The sequence below is a fragment of the Diceros bicornis genome, chromosome 6, assembly GCF_020826845.1.
Source record: "Diceros bicornis minor isolate mBicDic1 chromosome 6, mDicBic1.mat.cur, whole genome shotgun sequence".
In the NCBI taxonomy this organism is placed as follows: domain Eukaryota; kingdom Metazoa; phylum Chordata; class Mammalia; order Perissodactyla; family Rhinocerotidae; genus Diceros; species Diceros bicornis.
In genome coordinates, this window is record NC_080745.1 from 7,422,238 (window position 1) to 7,441,756 (window position 19,519).

Consider the following 19,519-nt stretch of genomic DNA (forward strand, 5'->3'; position numbering starts at 1 on the left):
TATTATAATATATAATTCATAATATATACAATGCAAGACATATATACATTTATATTAATATATTATATATAATTATTATATTTATTTATATATATATTTATTATTATTATCTGCTGAGAGAGCCTGGAAGCAAGGAGACAGTGCTCATGTGCAGTACCTTTGCCTTTAGTTTTACAGATTCCATTCATTTCCAACGTTTCTGAGGACAGAAATCCCCCGACCCCCACCTCCTACTGATGGTCTTTCACACATTTGCAATACAGTTACTTTCCCTTCTCAGAGTTTGCGTTTCTGAGATCTCCAGACCTCCTAAATGATACTTAGTTAATAGATTTGTTTAATATATATAGGACTATTAAGTTTACCTATTTCCCCTTGTGTGAATTTTGGTAATTTGTGTCTTTCAAGAAATTGGCCTATTTCAACTAGTTTATCAAATTTGAGGGCATAGAATTATTCCCAGTGTTCCTTTATTAACCTTTTTATGTCCATGGGTATAGTAACGATGGCCCCTCTTTCACTTCTATTATTGGTAATTTCCTCTCTTTTTTTTTCTGGATTAGCCTGACTAGAAATTTATCAATATTATTGATCATTTCAAAGAATCACCTTTGCTTCTGTTTTCTCTAGTCTTTATCTGTTTTCAATTTTGTTAATTTCTTCTCTAATTTTTATGATTTTCTTCTGCTTGTTTTAGGTTTAAATTACTCTTTTTTTTCCCCTAGTTTCCTAAAGTAGAAATTTAGATTATTGATTTTAGATATTTCTTCTTTTCAAATGAGAATTTAATGTTGTAAATTTGTCTCTAATCACTGCTTTCATTGCCTCCCACAAATTTTGATGTTTTATTTTAATTTTCATTTAGTTAAAAATATTTTAATATTTTTCTTGCCACTTTTTCTTTAAACTTTCTGTTAGTTATGAGTATGTTGTTTAATCTCCAAATAGTTTTGGATTTTTCCAACTATCTTTCTGTTATTGATTTCTAGTTTAATTTCAGGTGATCTGAGAATATACTCTGTATGATTTCTTTTTTTTAAAATTTCTTAAAGTGTTTATGTGGCCAAGAATATGATTTATTTTGATGAATGTTCCATGTGAGCTCAAGAAGAATGTGTAGTCTGCTGTTTTGCAAGAGTTACAAATATCAATTAGATCCAGTTGCTTGGGAGTGCTGTTAAGATCAACTATATCTTTAATGATTTTCTGTCTGGTAGATCTGTCAATTGCTAATAGATAGATGTTGAACTCTCCTGGTTTAATAGTGGATTTATCTTTCTCCTTGCATTTCTATCAGTTTTTGCCTTATATATTTTGATGCTCAGTTGTTAGATGTGTATATGTGAAGAACTCTTTTATCTTCTTGGAAAATTGGCCCCTTTATCATTAGGTAAATGATACTTCTTTTATCCTTCTTTATCACTAATATTTTTCCTTGTTCTGAAGTCTGCTTTGTCTGAAATTAATATACCTACTCCAGCTTTTTTTGATCAGTGTTAGCATGATATATCTTTCTCTACTCTGTTACTTTTATCATCCCTGTGTCTTTATATTTAAAGTGGGTTTCTTGTAGACAACATATATTGGGCTTTGTTTTTTCATCCATGCTCACAATCTGTGTATTTTTATTGGTGTATTTAGACCATGAATATTTAAAATGATTATTGATATAATTCAATTACTCTCTGCCATATTTACAACTGTTTTCTATTCTTTGCACTTGTTTTTCCTTTTTTTTGTTCTATTCTCTTTCTTCTCTGGTTTTAATATTTCATATGATTCCATTTTTTCCCCTCTTCCAGCATATCAATTATATTTATTTTTATAATTTTTTTGTGGTTGTCCAAGAATTTTCAATATCCATTTATAGCTAATCTAAGTCCACGTTCAAACAACACTTTACCACTTCATGGTTAGTACAGGTATTTTATAGCAGAATATTCCCACTTCATCTCTCCTGTCCTTTATAAAATTGCTGTCAATCATTTAACTTGTGTATGTACTATACTCATAATACATTATTACTTTGAACAAACATTATTTTTCTATTTGATCTATTAATAATAAGAAAGATAAAGTATTTTGATTTACCTTTAGTTATCACTTCTCTGACATTTTTCTTTCTTTATATAGGTCTGAGTTTCTGACCTATAACATTTTTTTTTAGTTTTTATTTTTTTATTGAGGTAACATTGGTTTATAACATACATATTTCAGGTGTACATCATTATATTTTGACTTCTGTATAGACTACAACATATTCACTATCAAAAATCTAGTTGCTATCTGTTACTGTACAAATGTACCCCGTTACCCCTTTTGCCCTTCCTCCACCCCCCTTCCCCTCTGGCAACCACCAATCTATTATCTATATCCATGTGTTTGTTTGTTGTTGTTGTTTTGTCTTCCACATATAAGTGAAATCATATGGTATTTGACTTTCTCCGTCTGACTTATTTTGCTTAGCATAATACCCTCAAAGTCCATCCATGTTGTTGCAAATGGCAAGATTTCATCAATGGATGAATGGGTAAAGAAGATGTAGTATATATGTACAATGGAGTACTACCCAGCCATGAAAAAGATGAAATCTTGACCTATATCATTTTGTTTCTCTCTGAAGAGCTTTTAAAATTTCTTGCAAGATAGGTCTACTGCTGATGAATTTCTTTGGTTTTTCTTTATCTGAGAAAGACTTTATTTCTCCTTTATTTTTGGAGGATAATTTCCCTAGAGATACATTTCTAGTTTGGTGTGTGTTTTTTTTCTTTTAACAGTTTAAATGATTCACTTCTCTCTCTTTTTCTTTGCATGATTTCTGATTACAAGTCCACTGTATTTCTTAATTTTTTTCTTCTATAGGCAAAGTTCTTATGTTCTCTGGCTTTTCTTCCCCAGCAATTTATTATTTTGTGTGTTGTTCTTTTCTTTCTCTTATTTTAAAAATATAGTTTGAAAATGATATGCTGTGGTGTAGATTTTTAGCATTTATCATTCATGGTGTTTTGGTGTTCTATGAGCTTCCTGTAACTGTGGTTTGGTGCTTGTCAACAATTTTGGAAAGTTCACAATCATTATTACTTCAAACATTTCTCCTGCTCCATTGTCTCTTTCTTCTCCTTCTGGTATTCCAATTATGCGTATTTTATACCATTTGAAATTATCTCACAGTTCTTGAATATTATCTTCTCTTTTTGCTTGTCTTATTTTTTTTTTTGCTTTTATTTGTGTATTCATTTTTTGCTTTGTGTTTCATTTCAGGAAGTTTCTGTTGACTTACACTCAAACTCACTGATTCTTTCCTTGGTTGTATTCAGTCTCTTGATGAGCCTGCCAAGTGCATTCATCATTTCTGCTACAGTGTTTTCGATTTCTAGCATTTGCTTTTGACTATTTCTTAGAGTTTCCATCTCTCTACCTCCAGTACCCATCTGTTCTTTCATGCAGTCTTTTTCCTTTAGAGCCTTTAGCATATTCTAAATTCCCTGTCTGGTCATTCCAACATTTCTGTGGTTTCTGAGTCAGATTCTGGTGCTTCCTTTGTCTCTTCAGACTTCATTTTTTTCCTGTCGTTTAGTATGCCACATAATTTTTTGTTAAAAGGTGGACATAATATGTTGGGCAATAGTCAGTGAGTTAAATAAACCTTTAGTGTAACGTTTTATATTAATTTGGCTAGTAGTTGGGTTTTGCTTAATGTTTGCTGTAGCTGTTGATGCCAAGGACTTTCAAATCCTCCAGTGTCTTTTTTTTGGTTTCTATTTGTGTCTTTAGTTTTCCCTAAGAACTCCTTCTCAAATAGAGTCTGTGTCTTACAACTTTTCAGCTGTAATCTACCGTTATTATAGTGGAGCCCTGTTGATGTGGTGAGAGGAACTTATCTATGACCTTCTGATTAGGTTTCACTCTTTTAGTGGGCCTGTATTCCTGGGCTGTGACCTTCAGAAGTGTTTCTTTACCTCTTTTCTCCCTTATGTGAGACAAGAAGGCTCCGGGGGGTGGAGTCAGGGAAATGCTCTTCCTGTAGGTGAGATAAGGCTCCAGTAAAGTCTGTTATACTGAAGAGTAGGCAGTTGAAATGGAGAACACTCTGCCTGCATTTCAAAATGAATGCTTTTCCCCTTCCCCTGTTAGAGACATGAGATGACTTTTTTTTTTTTTTGGTTCTTTGTTTTAAGAGTCTGGTTTGGTTCCCAGAGGTAAACCTATGAAAGTATGGGGACTCTCCCTAAGACTGTAGCCTTCAGATGGTTATTACTTTTACTCTAATCCACACATAGATTCCAACATCTTATCAAAATTATCACTCCAGTGTTCCTACCAATTTATGGTTCTGGCAGATTCTGCTGTAGGTAAGCTGATCTTGACTATGATTCTCTGTATTCATTCATCTCTCCAGGTTTCAGAGTGGTAGTTTGCCCTTCAACCTCAATTATGTGAAGGATGTAAGAGTAGTCATTGATTTTCACTTTGTTCAGCTTTTTTCCTATTGTAAGGACAGGAATGGTGACTTCCAAGCTCTTTACTTGTCAGAACTGAAAACTAGAAGCTATCTCTAAATTCATCTTAACCAACATGCATGGCATATTAGTTTTAAGGATTGCCAAATTATTGGTTTTTTTTAGTGTTTCTACATGTCTCAACCAACCCTGGATAGGAATATTAACAATTTAAACCTGAATCTCAGGTGACAGGCAGCTACTGAAATGAAAATGATTCTCATAATGGCTGTGAGAGAAAGGAAAAAGATCCAAAATAATAAATTTTAGAAACAAATTCGTGTCACTGGACCAAAATCCTACAATTGAAAGCAACTGTATAGCAACAATCCAGGAATTTGAAAGAAGAGATTTAGAACACGTCTGTTATAAATACTACAAATAAGCAGAACAAGTAAGAGGTTGATTCTATTCAAAACTTTTACCCGAGATGTTGAACAAGGCCCTCCAGGTCTCAGGACGAAAAGTCTCATTCAAAGCAGAGGTTCTGAACTAATGACCCAAAAGCTGAATTTTTGGTACGCGTTGTTTAAAAAAAAAATGAATAGATTGCTCACTTTTAATGATTCAGTGATTTCGCTCGAAAATCTGGATGCTCCAGAAACACTTGGCTGACGTTGCCCCTGAAAGCCGTCTGCAGGAGCAGAGCAGAGGCTTACCTCCTCTGGTTTGCACGGATGTCCCCAGGTCATCTCCCTGGTTTCTGTAGCTGTAGCTTCCAGTCATCTGAGTTTGTCTTTTGAACCAATTTATTTGACGTTGGAGGGAAAGAAAAAACCAATAGGTCTTTTATAGAACCTGGAAGTCAGATAGAAATTCAGGATATTGGTTACATTTCAGTAACATGTCCATTCAATTCACTTTTTCCATAGATGGTTTGTAATAAACAACTTAAATTAGCAATAAAGAAGCACCCATGAATATGTTTCCTTTCTTTTTTGGATCTTTGTAATTTTGGGTTGTTGAAAACAACATCTTCCAAATTTTCTCCGTATCTCCTTTTTGTTCCATGTCAATTTACTCCATTTTGCAAGAAGTCTGGCCAGCTTCTCTAAGTCCATTTTGTAGAATTCAGATTCTGATTCAAGGCATAGTCATACTGCCACTATGTGGTTTACTTTGGAAGTACTTAAAAAGAAAATTGTTAGAGATTTTGGACTTAAGGTTACATAACCTTGACATTTTTCCCTAGTCTCCATAGCCCGTACCCACTGATATACTTTTCCCCAAGGATAACACCTAGTTAATAGTTTATTTTACATTTTTTTTCCATGTGCATCTGTTTTGGTTGTTTGGGTAAAACACACATATAGACATGCAAAGACGTACACAGAAATGTACATGTATATGTACACGTAAAATCTATGTATGTGTATATGCATACACAAAGAAAAATACATACGTATATACACACATGCATATACCCACTATATATATATATCTGTTTACTGCATTTTCCTTATTTACAGAAATAGATTCATATTATACATACTTTTTTGTACCTTGATTTTATTCTTTTCGGTGGCTGTCCATTTGTGGACATTTCTGTTGTTTCCAATTGTTTCTCTTTTGTGTTTGTTCTCTGTTTTGTTATTAAAACTGTAGCACTGACATAATCTGGAGATTACATCATCTTGAACTTTACGGTTATATTAGTGATGAAAATTCCTAGAAGTGGTATTCTGGGTCAAAAAGTTTGTATATTTAACATTTTGGAACATATTGCCAATTTGTACAACAAGGGAGCACAAACTCTACTTTTCTTGCATCTTTGCCTTTACTAGATATTCTTGAAATTTAATTTTCTCTATTCTGATTTTTATCGCTTTACAACGAATGCAGTTGTATACCTTTTCATATGTATATTGCATATCTGTCTTTATTTTTCTGTGAAATTCTTGTTCATACATTGTATATCAATATCCAGCTTTCAAAATCTCTCCAGTTTGATTAGCATTCTTAAGATGTCATTTCTCAGAGTTTTCGTCTGGAGTTTCTAGAAGAGAAACCTGCTACCCTTTGCTGCCTGTTCCCGTGCCAAGTTTCCGGGCAGCCTTACACTTGACACCTTGCTGGCTGGTTGAGATGCCACGTGGTATGTCCCTTGGGGCTAAGGTTTTCTTCATGTGTCATCTCTGTAGGTTTTCTTTAGGCTTCTGGGCCCTATGAGATACCATAGTGAAAGGTGAAACTTGAGGGTTAATAACCATAAAGAGTGAAATTCTCACAAATTTCTCTTGTTAGACGTGATAATTACCCGGGAACAGGCTGAAAGAGGGAAGCAGGAAGATACTCTGAATCAATGTCCTCCATAATTCCGAGAATGTTCTGAAGTTCATTCAATCAGCATTTATTGAATCCCAAATATTAGTAGTTTAGCTAATAATTATTTTATTTTATTTTTTTGTAAAAGGAACATTGAATAAAACATACTTGTGTTTTTTTGGCTGTCAGGCACAATGACAGCCTTGTACCGTGGGTGTAGATTAAAATGAGAAGTCAGATTCAGGATTCTAAAATGAAGAACCATCTTAAATGGACCTTATCTAATCACAGAGAGTTTTAGGGGAAGAAGGGGAGAACACAAGCAGTGTGTGAGAAATGGGATGCAAATGATGTCTCTGTCATTCTCCCGATCAGGTGCCAGTGGAAAAGTTACTGGCAAGTTTCAGTAACTTCGATACCTAGCTATAGTGTTATAGGCCCTCCTCTCATATGTTGTTCTCCAGCTCAACTCTGTGCATGTGATTTCCCACAGTATTCAAAAGCGGAAAGGCATCCTGTGACTGCATTGGAGAAAATGATGGAGTCAAGTTTTGCCGGCCCCCATTCATTCACAGAGGTCTCTTCTCCTGACAGAGGAAGCCAATCTGTCAAACACCACAGGTACAAGTAGCTAATCATGGTGGGAAAGGGTGTGTTCACACTATGTTTAATGCTGGACAACACATGACAAGGAATGGCAACATTATTCAAGAGAGACGATTGTTCTTGCTTCTCCTGTAGTTCTCCACGGAGTGGATGCTCAAGCAGTTCACGGCAGGTAAACCAAAGATACCAGCAGGCAGCAATGCTCTTAGAAGAAGCTTAAAGGAACTATTAACAACACCCCTCAAAGCTTCAGACACAGACCAGTGAATGAAACTGTTGCATTCTGGAAAACTATTAAAAACATGATTTTTCCTAGCCTGCCTTATCACTGTCTGGAAATTTAATGACTAATTCTTCCCTAGGTAGCTGATGTGACACGCTCCAGGTCTTTCAACATGGTTCTCACACGAAGAAAACTTTCCAGGGGGAGGAAGCCTGGCAAATCTTTTCCTTGGGTCTATAAAGTCTTCTATTATCAAGAACAGATAATATGGCACTCTTTTGCAAGTTGACCATAGAAATTGGCTCTTTTGGGAAGAAAGCCAAAAGTAGTTATCTTATAAATTTCATGACATTCTGAGGCTGAACAAGCTCTTCAGCATCTTCTAGTCACATGCTGAGTTTTATACATAAGGAATCTGGAACTCCAAAAGTTCAGTCTTTGTCCTAAACCAAGTGCCAATGTTTGGGACTAATACTGGAATAGGCATTATGTTTATGTACATCTGAATGTATATCCTCATTCCTTGTGGAAGTTGTCTAAAGATTTCAGCTTCCTTTTCTTAGTGAGAAGTACAGTATTTTAAAATTAAAAAAAATTATGAAAAGATTAAATTTTTTAGAAGGAAAAGGTAAAAAATAACTACTGTTCCCAGCAATGAAAGATAAATGTTGTTAACTCTTGGTTTTCACCAACCATCTAGACAATGTTTTAGAAACCATCATGACAGAAACACGCTTTAGACAAGGAAACTGTCTTCTCCCTCACCTCTCAATGATTCCAAAAAAACAGGCTTTTTTTGATGCTGGCCACATTTACTGTGAGGTTTTCAGTCACTCTTGATACTAATCCTCAGTACTAGATGATGATTTTTATTCTCATTTTACATGAGTAGAGACTGAGATATTAAGGGCTTGCTAAGTTTTTAAAAAAATGGTTTAAATATTTTCAACTCAGGATTGAAATATGTTAGGCTATTGGATAATTGCTTTAGTTATTAACTACAAGTTTTGGTTTATATCAATTGAGACATTTACATATATTTCCCTGTGAAAGGAGCATTTTAGTTCACTAGACCTAATGAAAGTTCTTTAATTAGGGAAATAAGCCCAAAATTACCAGCCTTTTAGAAGATGGATATTTTCTCCATAACAATATTTTCCCCTGCTGATTATAACACATGTGAAAGTGGTATTCCATCCAGTCAAGTGAAATAATTAAGTATAATATTATTCTAGTACCATATTATGCCATAAATGTTTTGAAGTTGAGAAAAAAGAATTATAGCTTCTAAGGCATTTGAGCTGCAAATACCCTACCCCTGCTCCATGTTGATGCTTGCGCTCCTGAGCCTCTAAGAGTCACCCGCAGATTAAATAAGGATGTCTGTAAGAGACCTTTCTTTTTGTTTGGTTCAATGACATTGCAGTATTTGTTGGCGTACCTTGTGTCCTGATAGATAGGCAAGAGTTGATTTATAAAGTGCTTTTAGAACTTTGTAAATTATAGTTTAATATATCATAGCTTTTGTTTTGTAAAACATGCAGTAGACATGAGCGTTTTCATGATTGATAGCCTGGTCACTGATTTATATAGCCTGCGCACTGCTCCATAACTTCCTGAATGCCACTGAGTTAGAAGGCTTGAATAGTTGATTGATCAATATGTGTAGAATGGTTTTTTAAGACGGGTCACTAGTTCATACCGGTAGACTTTGCTGTTGTGACAGTTTGGCTAGCTATGAATAATTAATTTCTTTTTGTGCACTGCAAATATGACTCATTTGGATAACTCATTTATGAAACAAAGCTATTAATTCAAAGTCATTATTTCTCAAGTTTAGTCCAAAAAAATTTCTTCCTTTTTAAAGAAGATATCTTTTATGTCATATCATTCTTATTGCATTATGTTTTGGCAATATAATTCATTTCTAGACAACAGACATGTAGGTTTTTCACAGTGAAGTAAGACCACGGTTTTCAGTAATTAGTAGGAGCTTTTGAGTTGTCAGTTGTGGCAGAGGAATCAGGGAAGTCATCTTGTGGAGCACCTGCCACGTGCTGGCTCCATGCTAGACACTTCTTGTACTTTGTCTCTTTTAACCCCCATAGCCATCCTATGAAAACACTTACACATGATGCTAAGACCTTTCTTTTGCACCTCCTCCTCCCTAGTCATTCCCTTTCTCTGCCTTCCCTGTGCACTAAGAGGGCAGCAGCCTCCCTTGTCCTCTAGCTTCTGTTGGTCCAATGAGAGGCACCCGCAAGAGCTGGAAGGGCGGGGGAGAGTGAGGTCCTGGCACTTCTGCCCGCTCTCCGCTTGCTTGGTTGCCTCAGCCATGTCCCTCCTCCTGGGGCCACAGCAACTGCCAGGTCGTCCTCTCCTTACAACCCCTTTCTCTCTCCATTCTGGTAACTGCTCCCTCCCTTTTCCCTTCAGTTACAGGAGTAGTAACAGCTTCCCCTGTTACTAGCCCTGATGTACAGTAGCATCCTGTGGTGCTCTTTTTTTTTCCTCAAACACCGAACACACTTTTATCTATAGCAAAATCTCCCCAAATGACCCAATTTAGAGTGCTATCTCTGTCCCTCCAGGACTCTGACTAGTACAAGTACTTCCCCCAGTTTCACACTGCTAGTAATGTACAGACCCGAGATGCACACCCAGATGCTACTAACTCTAGCGCCCAAGCCTGAGTACTCCACAGGTTCCATAATTGCCACTGGTTGCTATAGATAGAAGCTGGAAGGAAGGGAAACACATGAGCTGTTATAGACCTCCTTAAAATTGGTGATTTAGTGACCTAATTAGAGGTCCTTTGTTCTTAGGCATTTTGAGACTCAATATACAAGAAATATCCTGATGAAGAATGAAGGTGTAATAATATTGCCAGGTATAATCTGGTGTTTGAACAAACTTAGGAAGTTAATGTTGCCTTGAGGGATATGAAATTTGATCAGTTACATTACCCAAACCGGGAAAGTGGCTCCTAACATTCAAATGTCAGCTTCTCAAACTCTGGCCTTAAATAATATTTGAGAAGTTTTATATTTATTAAGTAGAAATAACAGTAACGCTAGTGGGAGAAGAGTTACAGAACTCCAAATAGTATAGTGATATGGGTAAAACTCCTTTGGGGGACTGGTCCCTTTAGAACTTGATGGGTTTATTGAAATTTTGAAAATTTTTTTTCATCTTTCTCTGTATGGTTTTACTGATATTTTCAGAGTTAAATGAGAATGCAGCACAAAATTCTAAGTTCACGTATTATCTGAACACTGCAGAATCAGTTTGACCACATAAACTGACAGCTCGTGGGATGTCTACACAGGAACAAAGTCCCACCATGTCGCGTGGTGGTAGAGTGGATTCAGTGGGTGGAGGTGGGAATGGACATGGAATAGGTAATGAGTTAAATTAGCAATTGATCTTTATAAAGAGTCTGTTCTTTTGTTCAACATGATTTATGTAGGGATCTCACCGAATGCATATTTTGTTTATGTCTTTTGCCCTTTGATGGAACCTAAAAATCATCTGGTTATTTGGGTATTTGGTTGCATGAGTCAAAATGAAGTATATAATCTGATGTTTATTAAAGCAAACTCCAAAGAAAAATAATTTAGTTTCTCAAGACTGACAAAAATTTGGGGTAGTGAACTGGGAATTTAACACATATGTTAAGGAGAGAATGCCAATTAAAATAAAGTTTGTTTATTCTACCACTAACACAAGTGAAATTTTCCCCATAAATCCCTTCAGGGCTTCCTGTGTTTAGTTCTTCTCAGTGTCTAATAACAAAGCCATTTTATTTTTATTAGAGACACCTATACTATAGCTTGGATAATGAGAGTGAATGGGGATCAGGACCTTGAGAATTCCCTAAGCCCACCTCTTATCTTTGTCTGGAAAGATGCAATTATTTTGGTCCATTGTGCTTCAAACTGGAAAGCCAGAAACACAGGGACTTCTCTTTGTCTCTGTCTCTGCAAGGGTAAAATGGATTTGGCAACTTCTGATCCCCTCCTAACAGATATACTACAGTCGTGGATGGAGCCTGGCCTAGAAGTTTGAGGATCGGGGTGCAAATAAAGCATTTGAAAAATCCTAGCAGCCACCTGTGAGGTCGTCGCTATGATCAGTTTGTTTGTTGGTTTTCTTTCACTCCAGCAGGAGTCTCTCCTCTTGCTGCAGCCCAGGGCAAAGGAGTGGTATGCTCCATAGGAATGCCTTCAGAAGGACACCCCCCTCGCCCCGAAGTAGGCTGGGCGGAATTGTGGGACCAGCATATCAGCAACTTGAGGAATCAAGGATCCCAGACCAGGACACAATACCTTGCCAACGGTATGTCTTAAAAACAATGGAATTTAGGGAGGTGTCATTACTGCTATAGCTTTAAATTGAGTTATTATGTTCCTTGGGATTTTATTCACTGATTTCGTCATTAATTGGCTATTTATGCTTACTCTCATCTTTGTTCCACACAGGTAAACTAACTCAAAAGAATAGGTGCAATGGAAATAGATATTAGGGAACTGGTAGAAGGAAAAGAAATATAACACTAAGAAGAAAATATGTATATAGATATCTAGGTACTGTGTTATGATATAGTTGCTAAAACAACTGAGAATTTGTATGATTAAAAAATAGAGATTTCCTAGGAAGATTAAGTGTTCCTTTATCCTTAGGTTTGGAAAAAATTACTTAATTGTGGACAATACCCTAGACAGTAACTTGTGACATACATATAGTATTTGCTTCCATCGAGCATTCTTGGGTGTGTCAAGGTCAGTGTTGACAGCACGTTGTCCAAGTACAACTTACTGACGGCAGATCTCTAATTTCATTCATGGCGCAGGGATGGAAAGATGGACTTTGGACACCATAGCTGCTGCTCACCTTGCAGTGCAAAAGGCATCCTTTCCTCTGAGTGGACAGATCCTCACAGGGCTCATGGCGTGTTGTGTGGAGTGTAGGATGCGTTTTAGCCACCGTTCATCTAACTGGCATACACTACTCAAACATGGCAGCCCTTACTTAAACTGACTGCTTAAATTGAAACTGACTTAAATTGAAATCTCATCTCTGCCCCTTACTACTTGTGTAACTTTGAGAAAGTGTTATCATCTGAGCTTAAGTTTTCTCATCTATAAATTGAACAAAATAATACCAGCCTTCTGGAGGGTTGTTGGGCCAATTTAAAAAAATATTATGTGTGCAAAGAGTTTGTACCTGACACATAGTAAGCAGAAAAGTAGCACTGGTATTTATTGTCACAGAAACTGTTATAGTATTGTCATTGATTTCAAGAGCAGCACACTCAGAGTTTACTCCAGAAATTTCAGGAATCCGTTCCCTCTCTCAACCCAGCCATGCTCTAAATGCATCTAGTTTTTTTTCCTCTCTGGATGAGCCAGGCCAGATTTCTATGCTGCTTTGGCCTGGGTGATTTTTCCACACTGTCTTTATCAAGCTGAAGGCCAAAGCAGGTGGGAGGTCCATCACAGACCTTTTTCTTTTCTTCTGGGCAAGATATGTGCACGCAGCAGTGCCCCGTCTAATAAAGCTCAGCAACAGATTTCTTAAGGAAGACCAGAAGGATAGAAAATAAATAGCCCATGGCTGGGTTTTGTAATTTGGAAGCAATTCCAAGTGGACTGTAAAATGTATTTGGTACAGATCTGGGGTGACATTTGCAATTTCAACATAACAGCCAAGTTGTCCAAAATGTATAATGCAAGTCAAAAAGCATTTTGTATTTCTCTTTTCCTTATATCTGGAAAAGGGGCTTGCGTTTAGCCTATAATTATAATTAATCATGTTTCAGAATTACTTTTCTTCTTAAATCACTAATAATGTCTGTAACTTAGGAGTATATATATATATATTTTTTCCCCCCTGGGGTGAATGTTAGAGTGAGAAAGAGTGAGGTGAAACCAAGCTCAGAGATTCTGTGAGTGGAGAGAGAGCCCAGCCCATGCTATCTTTCTTTCTGTTGGGCACTGGTATGGCTGTCATTCTATGTGTGCCAGGTATAAGGATGCTCAGAGCCTGTGCCAGGCACAGTCTTGAACCACACACAGATCTACAGGGGCTCCGAGGTTCCCATTGCACGTTCGGGTACTGCTTTGTCTTTTACCTCCTGGAAAACTTACACTTATTGTCTGCATGGTGGTGGCTTTATTTTGGTTCAAGCATTATTGGGTCTGGAATACTCTTTCCAGCTGGCTGGCCGTGTATTTTCCCGTGTGTGATATGCACCCGACGTTGATAAATGACGACTCTAAGTATAAGTCACTGTGTGCTCAGCACAATGAATCTCAAGGAGCAATCTCATTCTCAGTTCTTGAAAACAGCTATTTTCCACTCCTGGGGGACTGACCGTCTCTTCCGACTGGAAATGGGATTGGTAATAGAATTTCGCAGCTAAAGGCTCTCCTCAAATCTGGCCCTAGCCTGGAGGGAGAGTGAATGAGTTTGCAAGAGCCATCAGCCATCTGCTGCTTGTTTATCGAGCATGTGGGCGCTGTCTGCTAGTTAGGCTCCCAGTGTATGTGATTTCTCTCCTTTGCGTTGACTTCAGCCCTGCTTGAACCCAGCACCTATCTTAGTGAAGCCTGAGGAAGGAGTGAGGTGGAGAGGAGATTCTTCAGGAGCCTTCCCTTATCGGTGGATCATGGATAATCATGGCAATGGCTTGGAGAGCTTTGAACTGAGTTATGTCAGGCAAATCACACTAATGTATTCATATGCTAGACAGAAAGAAATGGAATCACCAGTTAGATTGCCACCTGCAAAGCAGAAGGGATCCAGAATATACCGATTATCTATCTCACTTAACTAGCAGCTTTACAAACTTAACGCCAGTTATTCCCCGGGAATTTTACAGATGAACACAGTAAGGATAGCAGAATTTAAATGGCTAGCCCAAGGTGGGATAGCCCATGTGAAAGAACTGAGATCTGGCCTTTCTGACTAAATAAAGCACTAAACCAGGAAAGGAATGTGAAGAAAATCACATTCATGGATGATGATGTGTAAATGGAATCTCTAATTGTATGGCTCTAGAGGGAAAAGTGAATTCCTTCAATTTAGTCAGTTCGTTCTGATACCATATACACCAGGAACTGGGTCTTGGAGTCCCCTAGGGAAACAGAAATTCCTCGGCCTGGCCCCTGAATTACCGGGAATCAAACCAAGTGACTGTTGGAATTTTTCTTCTTTAAAAGGGTGCTTTGACTCACATAGTTACAGACGAAATGCACCTGTGATTTCTTGGTTGAGGGGTTAGAGGAAGGGCAGTCCAAACTGGTATTTACAGTCACTGAATGACAAGCTCATGGATCAAACTTGAAAGAGTCATTGACTCTCAAGGGATACAGAATTCTAAGTGTCTTCTAATCTAGAATCATATCTAGAAAATTGACTCTCACTTAAACTTCTAGAGAGTAGTATTCACCTTCTACTCAAATGCCAGTGCTAGGACACTCACAGCAACTCTAGCAAGGAAGTGAGGACTCCCAGTGCGCCTCTGGTGGAATAGTGCAGGGGTATTACTTCAGTCAGTCCTCAGAGCAATCCCCCTGGGTCAGTACTACTACGTGATTGTTTTCATTGATGAGAAAATTACACCGAGGCTGCTATTTGTGTAAGATTCCAGAGCATGTAATAGTGTTAGGACTTGAAATCATGTCTGATCCAAAACAAAATCACATTTTCAGAGAGTTCTAATTGTTTAAGGGGCATCTTCATGTTATGGTGGCATTTTAGATTTCAGTTTTTGCCAGCCGTGTGTCCCATACCTGGCCTGTGAGGTGACCCATAAGTCACTGCAATTCCTCTTTCTTGTCTAACTCGTTATTTCAGCACTTCGCTGTATTGGACTGCTCCAAGTTTGGCTTGCATTGTCTTTGATTACTTCTTAGTCATGCTACATTGTCGACTTGTTAAGGCTACAATTGACTAAATCTTCTAAGATATTTACGTCTTTAGCCAACATTTTTACAAATAATGTTTAGATCCAGGTATAAGAATTTGTACCTATTACCATCACATTTCAACCTATTAGATTCTACCCACTGATATACCCTGATGATATCTACGTGAAATACAATTTTATCCTAATTATATTTCTTGGCTCTATGTCATTGGTGAATCTGATAACAGGCATTCTATATCTTCAAACGTATTAATGATGTTAACTGGATGGTACTAAGGTCAGAACACAAAAGCCTGAAATTTGTCCCCTTTCTTCTTGTTGAGATTGATTCATTGATTAGAACCTTTAGGCTCATATTTTCAATCATATAACTCGAGTAAGATGAGAAGGAGTAAGATCCCCCAGGAAATTTTCTTGTATGTGGCTTTACAGTTCGCACAGGTAAAGATTATACATTCCAAAAAAAAGATGTTCTGGTGCATCTTGGGATGCCCAGTCATCTCTGGCTTTGATAGCAACAATTCAAATAAGACAAACTTGGGTTCCTCTGCTGCTTACTAAAGGTATAATTTGGGGCAATTCATTTGAGTACCCCTTACTCTCTTTATTCATCCATTACATGGTAATAATAATAAATAAACCACACAGTTTATAAAAACATTCAATGAGGTAATTAGAGGTGAAAGTGCTTTTCAAAAGCACTATGCAAGTATTAGCTCTTGTTATTATGTTTGAGATGGATATTAACTGGGATATAAAGGGAGTGTTTACCTTGAAGATCTGTTCAGGTATTCATGCATGCATTCCATCAAGATTTATTGATTGCCAACTCTGTGCTATGCACAGTAAGAGAGGATGGGACTACAATGACCCCTAAATTTGTTCCCAGTCTTCTACCACTGTCTGGTGGAAAGACAGACCTCTAAATTTCTCCCATCATGTCCTTTTGATAAAGACTTCTGTTTAGTATCCAACACACTTTGTTGCAATTATTCTTTCCATGTATAAACATGATTTTTATTTACATTATAATGTAAAACAAGGGGAATGAGATTTGTTATACGGAGGGTGGTTATGTTTAGATTATGCTTAAATTATAGTGTTTAATTTAACATTTAAATTAAGGACAAATAACTGAGGAATAGAATAAAGACTACTGTTCAGGTGCCCAAACCACATTTCTGTGACTCTATGATATACCTGCCCCACTTTCTGGCACTGGAAAGTTCAGAGCACTAGAAAGTTCACTAGCTCTGAACATGCAAGGAGGCTAGCCAGATTCTGGCATATTCAAATGACTTGGAATGGCACATTGGCATTCTTGACAAGCTATAGCCGTGTGTCAATGAACTAGCCTACTTGGCTCCAAAGACCCTGTGAGAAATGTGCTAGATTGGTGGAGGCCCTATGGAACTCACTTCATGGTCCTCCCTGGGCAGACAGAGAAGTTGTGTGCCTCCTATCCCCATTGTCAGGCTCAGCAATCTGGCAGTGAGGCAGTTCCTTCAGAGCAGAGTGCCAATGGACATTGGATTTGGTTCCCCTAAAGTCCGTGTGAAGCAGAAAAACTCAAAGACTGTAGTACCTTGATGCTTTCTATCGGACTTCATGATTGATTGCCTCCAACTAGGGTGGCCACAGCGAGTGTACTGGACTAAACCAGGGCTGAGAGGGTGGTCAGGTTCATGGAGTGGAGTAATGGCTCTATGGGTTTCCTGTTTGTCACTATGGAAAGGCCACACTTACCTGCTCAATCCCCATTTACTTTGTATTCTAGGATAGAGGTCAGGAAGACTATATCCCACCTGCCTATACAGCTGTGGTGTGTTGAAAGCTCCCTGGACTTAAAGTAAGAAGATCTGGGTTCGAGTCTCAGTCTGTCACTTACTTTTTGTGTGACCTTGGGCAAGTCACTTCACCTATCTGAGCTTTAGTTTACTTCTCTGTTTAACTGGGAACGTATTATCCGTCTCATGGGGTTGCTGTGAGAATTCAGTGAGATGGTGCATGTGGAAAGTGCTTTGGTGACTGAATATTTCTCTAAAGAAGATTGGCAGAACGCAGAATGTGTAACACTTTGTCTCTTTTTCAGGTATTCATCCAACGGTTTAAAAACCGAACAAAACGCATCAATAAATATGCAACTGCCTTCAAGAGAGACAAACTCCTATTTTAATAGCTTGGATCAAAAAGACCTGATGGGATATCCATCCAACAGGGCCAGTTCCGTGCCCATCATCCCTTCAGTGGGCCTGGAGGAAACCTGCATGCAAATGACAGGGATTTCTGAAGTCAAAAGCATCAAATGGTGCAAAAACTCTTACTCTGCTGATATCGTCAATGTGAGTATTCCAGTCAGCGATTGTCTCGTAGCAGAACAACAAGAAGTGAAAATATTGCTAGAAACTGTCCAGGAGCAGATCCGAATTCTGACTGATGCCAGGAGGTCAGAAGACTACGAACTGGCCAGCGTAGAAACCGAGGACAGCGCAAGTGAAAACACAGCCTTTCTCCCCCTGAGTCCCGTGGCCAAATCAGAACGAGAGGCACAATTTGTCTTAAGAAATGAAATACAAAGAGACTCTGCATTGACCAAGTGACTTGAGTTGTAGGAATCTGTGCATTCTATGCTTTGCTCAACAGGAAAGAGAGGAAATGAAATACAAATTATTTATATGCATTAATTTAAGAGCATCTACTTAGAAGAAACCAAATAGTCTATCGCCCTCATATCATAGTGTTTTTTAACAAAATATTTTTTTAAAGGGAAAGAAACATTTCAGGAGTGATAAAGCTTACAACTAAAGCTTTTGGGTAGGATTCTGAATACAATTTCAGTTAGCCCCAACACCATCGTCCTTGGCTCTTAGATGTGGGCGATTCAGACCCTCAACCCCACAGTGCCAGTGTCTTCTTAAAAAAGCACTGGCAGTTACCTGGTTTCAAAGAGACGAGCTGTATCCTGAGGGCAGACGTGCCAATGAGCAGATGGCCCTTGCCATTTGGCTTGCCAGTCCCAACCCCTAAATTTCTATTCACTCGACAGCCTCATCACAGGTTATGTCATGTCAACAAATGTAGTGTTTTCTATTTAATTTTTGAAGAATGGCACAAAGACTCTGGAAGGAGAAGGACAGGAGATAGAGGGAGTCAGCGGGGGCAATCTTAGCTACTCTTATGTGCCAGCTTCCTCTGAAATTTGAAGGCACAGAATCTCAGAGGGAGATATGAAATTATTATAGAAAAAAAGACAAAAATGTCACAATGTTGGGTCACTAAAATCATGCTAATAGAAATGTTTTTCTTTGAGATCATTTAGGGGCTCTGAGGAGCATTTCTCAGTGTGTGTGTGCCTGTGTGTGTGTGTGTGTGTGCGAGCGTGTGTGTGTGTGTGTGTGTGTGTGTGTGGGCTTGCTCAATGGAGCACTGGTATGCTGTATGCACATGTGTTCATTATGCGTTTGTGTGTGCATGTGTGTGCGTATTAAGCTTGCTAAAATTTGTTCTGAAACATCAGGGAATCTAATATTCAGAAAAAAAATTTCCCTCTTAGATCTGTTCACTTAAAATTTTTCCATTAAGTATAACGTTTAGTTAGTAAGTTTTTAAATCAAGGTCACTTGCATGGTGGGGTCCTATAAACCTCTTGACAATGTCTAGACCATTTTCTGATGTGAATATTTTTGAGAGGAACAACTATTGGCTCATTACGATATAAGTATCACAAGGCGAGTTGAGGATGTGTGTTTATTTTGAATCATGCATATTTAAATTATTAACACAAGCCAATGATCAAATTGACAGTTACCCTTTGCTTTCTCATCATCCTTATTACTATTTATTTTGTAGCAAGTCTACTATGGGTGGACCCAGACATTGGCTTCTGTGGTTAATATGGAAAGAATAAATTGTTGCAATCACAAACTCAGACCATTCAGTTCACAGGAAGCCCCCAAAAGAATAGTAAATTGTGTTGTATGTTCATTTGGAATA

At 37.8% G+C, this 19,519-nt stretch overlaps 1 protein-coding gene across 8 annotated transcripts in view; it reads left to right on the forward strand.

Annotated features, from left to right (window-relative positions):
* The window catches only part of NRG3 (neuregulin 3), a 1,040,976-nt gene extending 1,022,066 nt beyond the window's left edge, over nt 1-18,910 (forward strand). For 3 of the 8 annotated variants that reach the window (XM_058542792.1, XM_058542794.1, XM_058542795.1), the window contains 4 exons: nt 7,258-7,385; nt 11,758-11,931; nt 17,304-17,375; nt 17,619-18,910. In XM_058542792.1, the coding sequence (XP_058398775.1) occupies nt 7,258-7,385; nt 11,758-11,931; nt 17,304-17,375; nt 17,619-18,126 (882 nt within the window). In that variant the 3' untranslated portion in view covers nt 18,127-18,910. The remainder of the gene's footprint in view (nt 1-7,257; nt 7,386-11,757; nt 11,932-17,303; nt 17,376-17,618) is intronic. The other 5 variants (XM_058542796.1, XM_058542798.1, XM_058542797.1 and 2 more) reach the window with 3 other exon arrangements.
* Nucleotides 18,911-19,519: the final 609 nt, after the last annotated feature.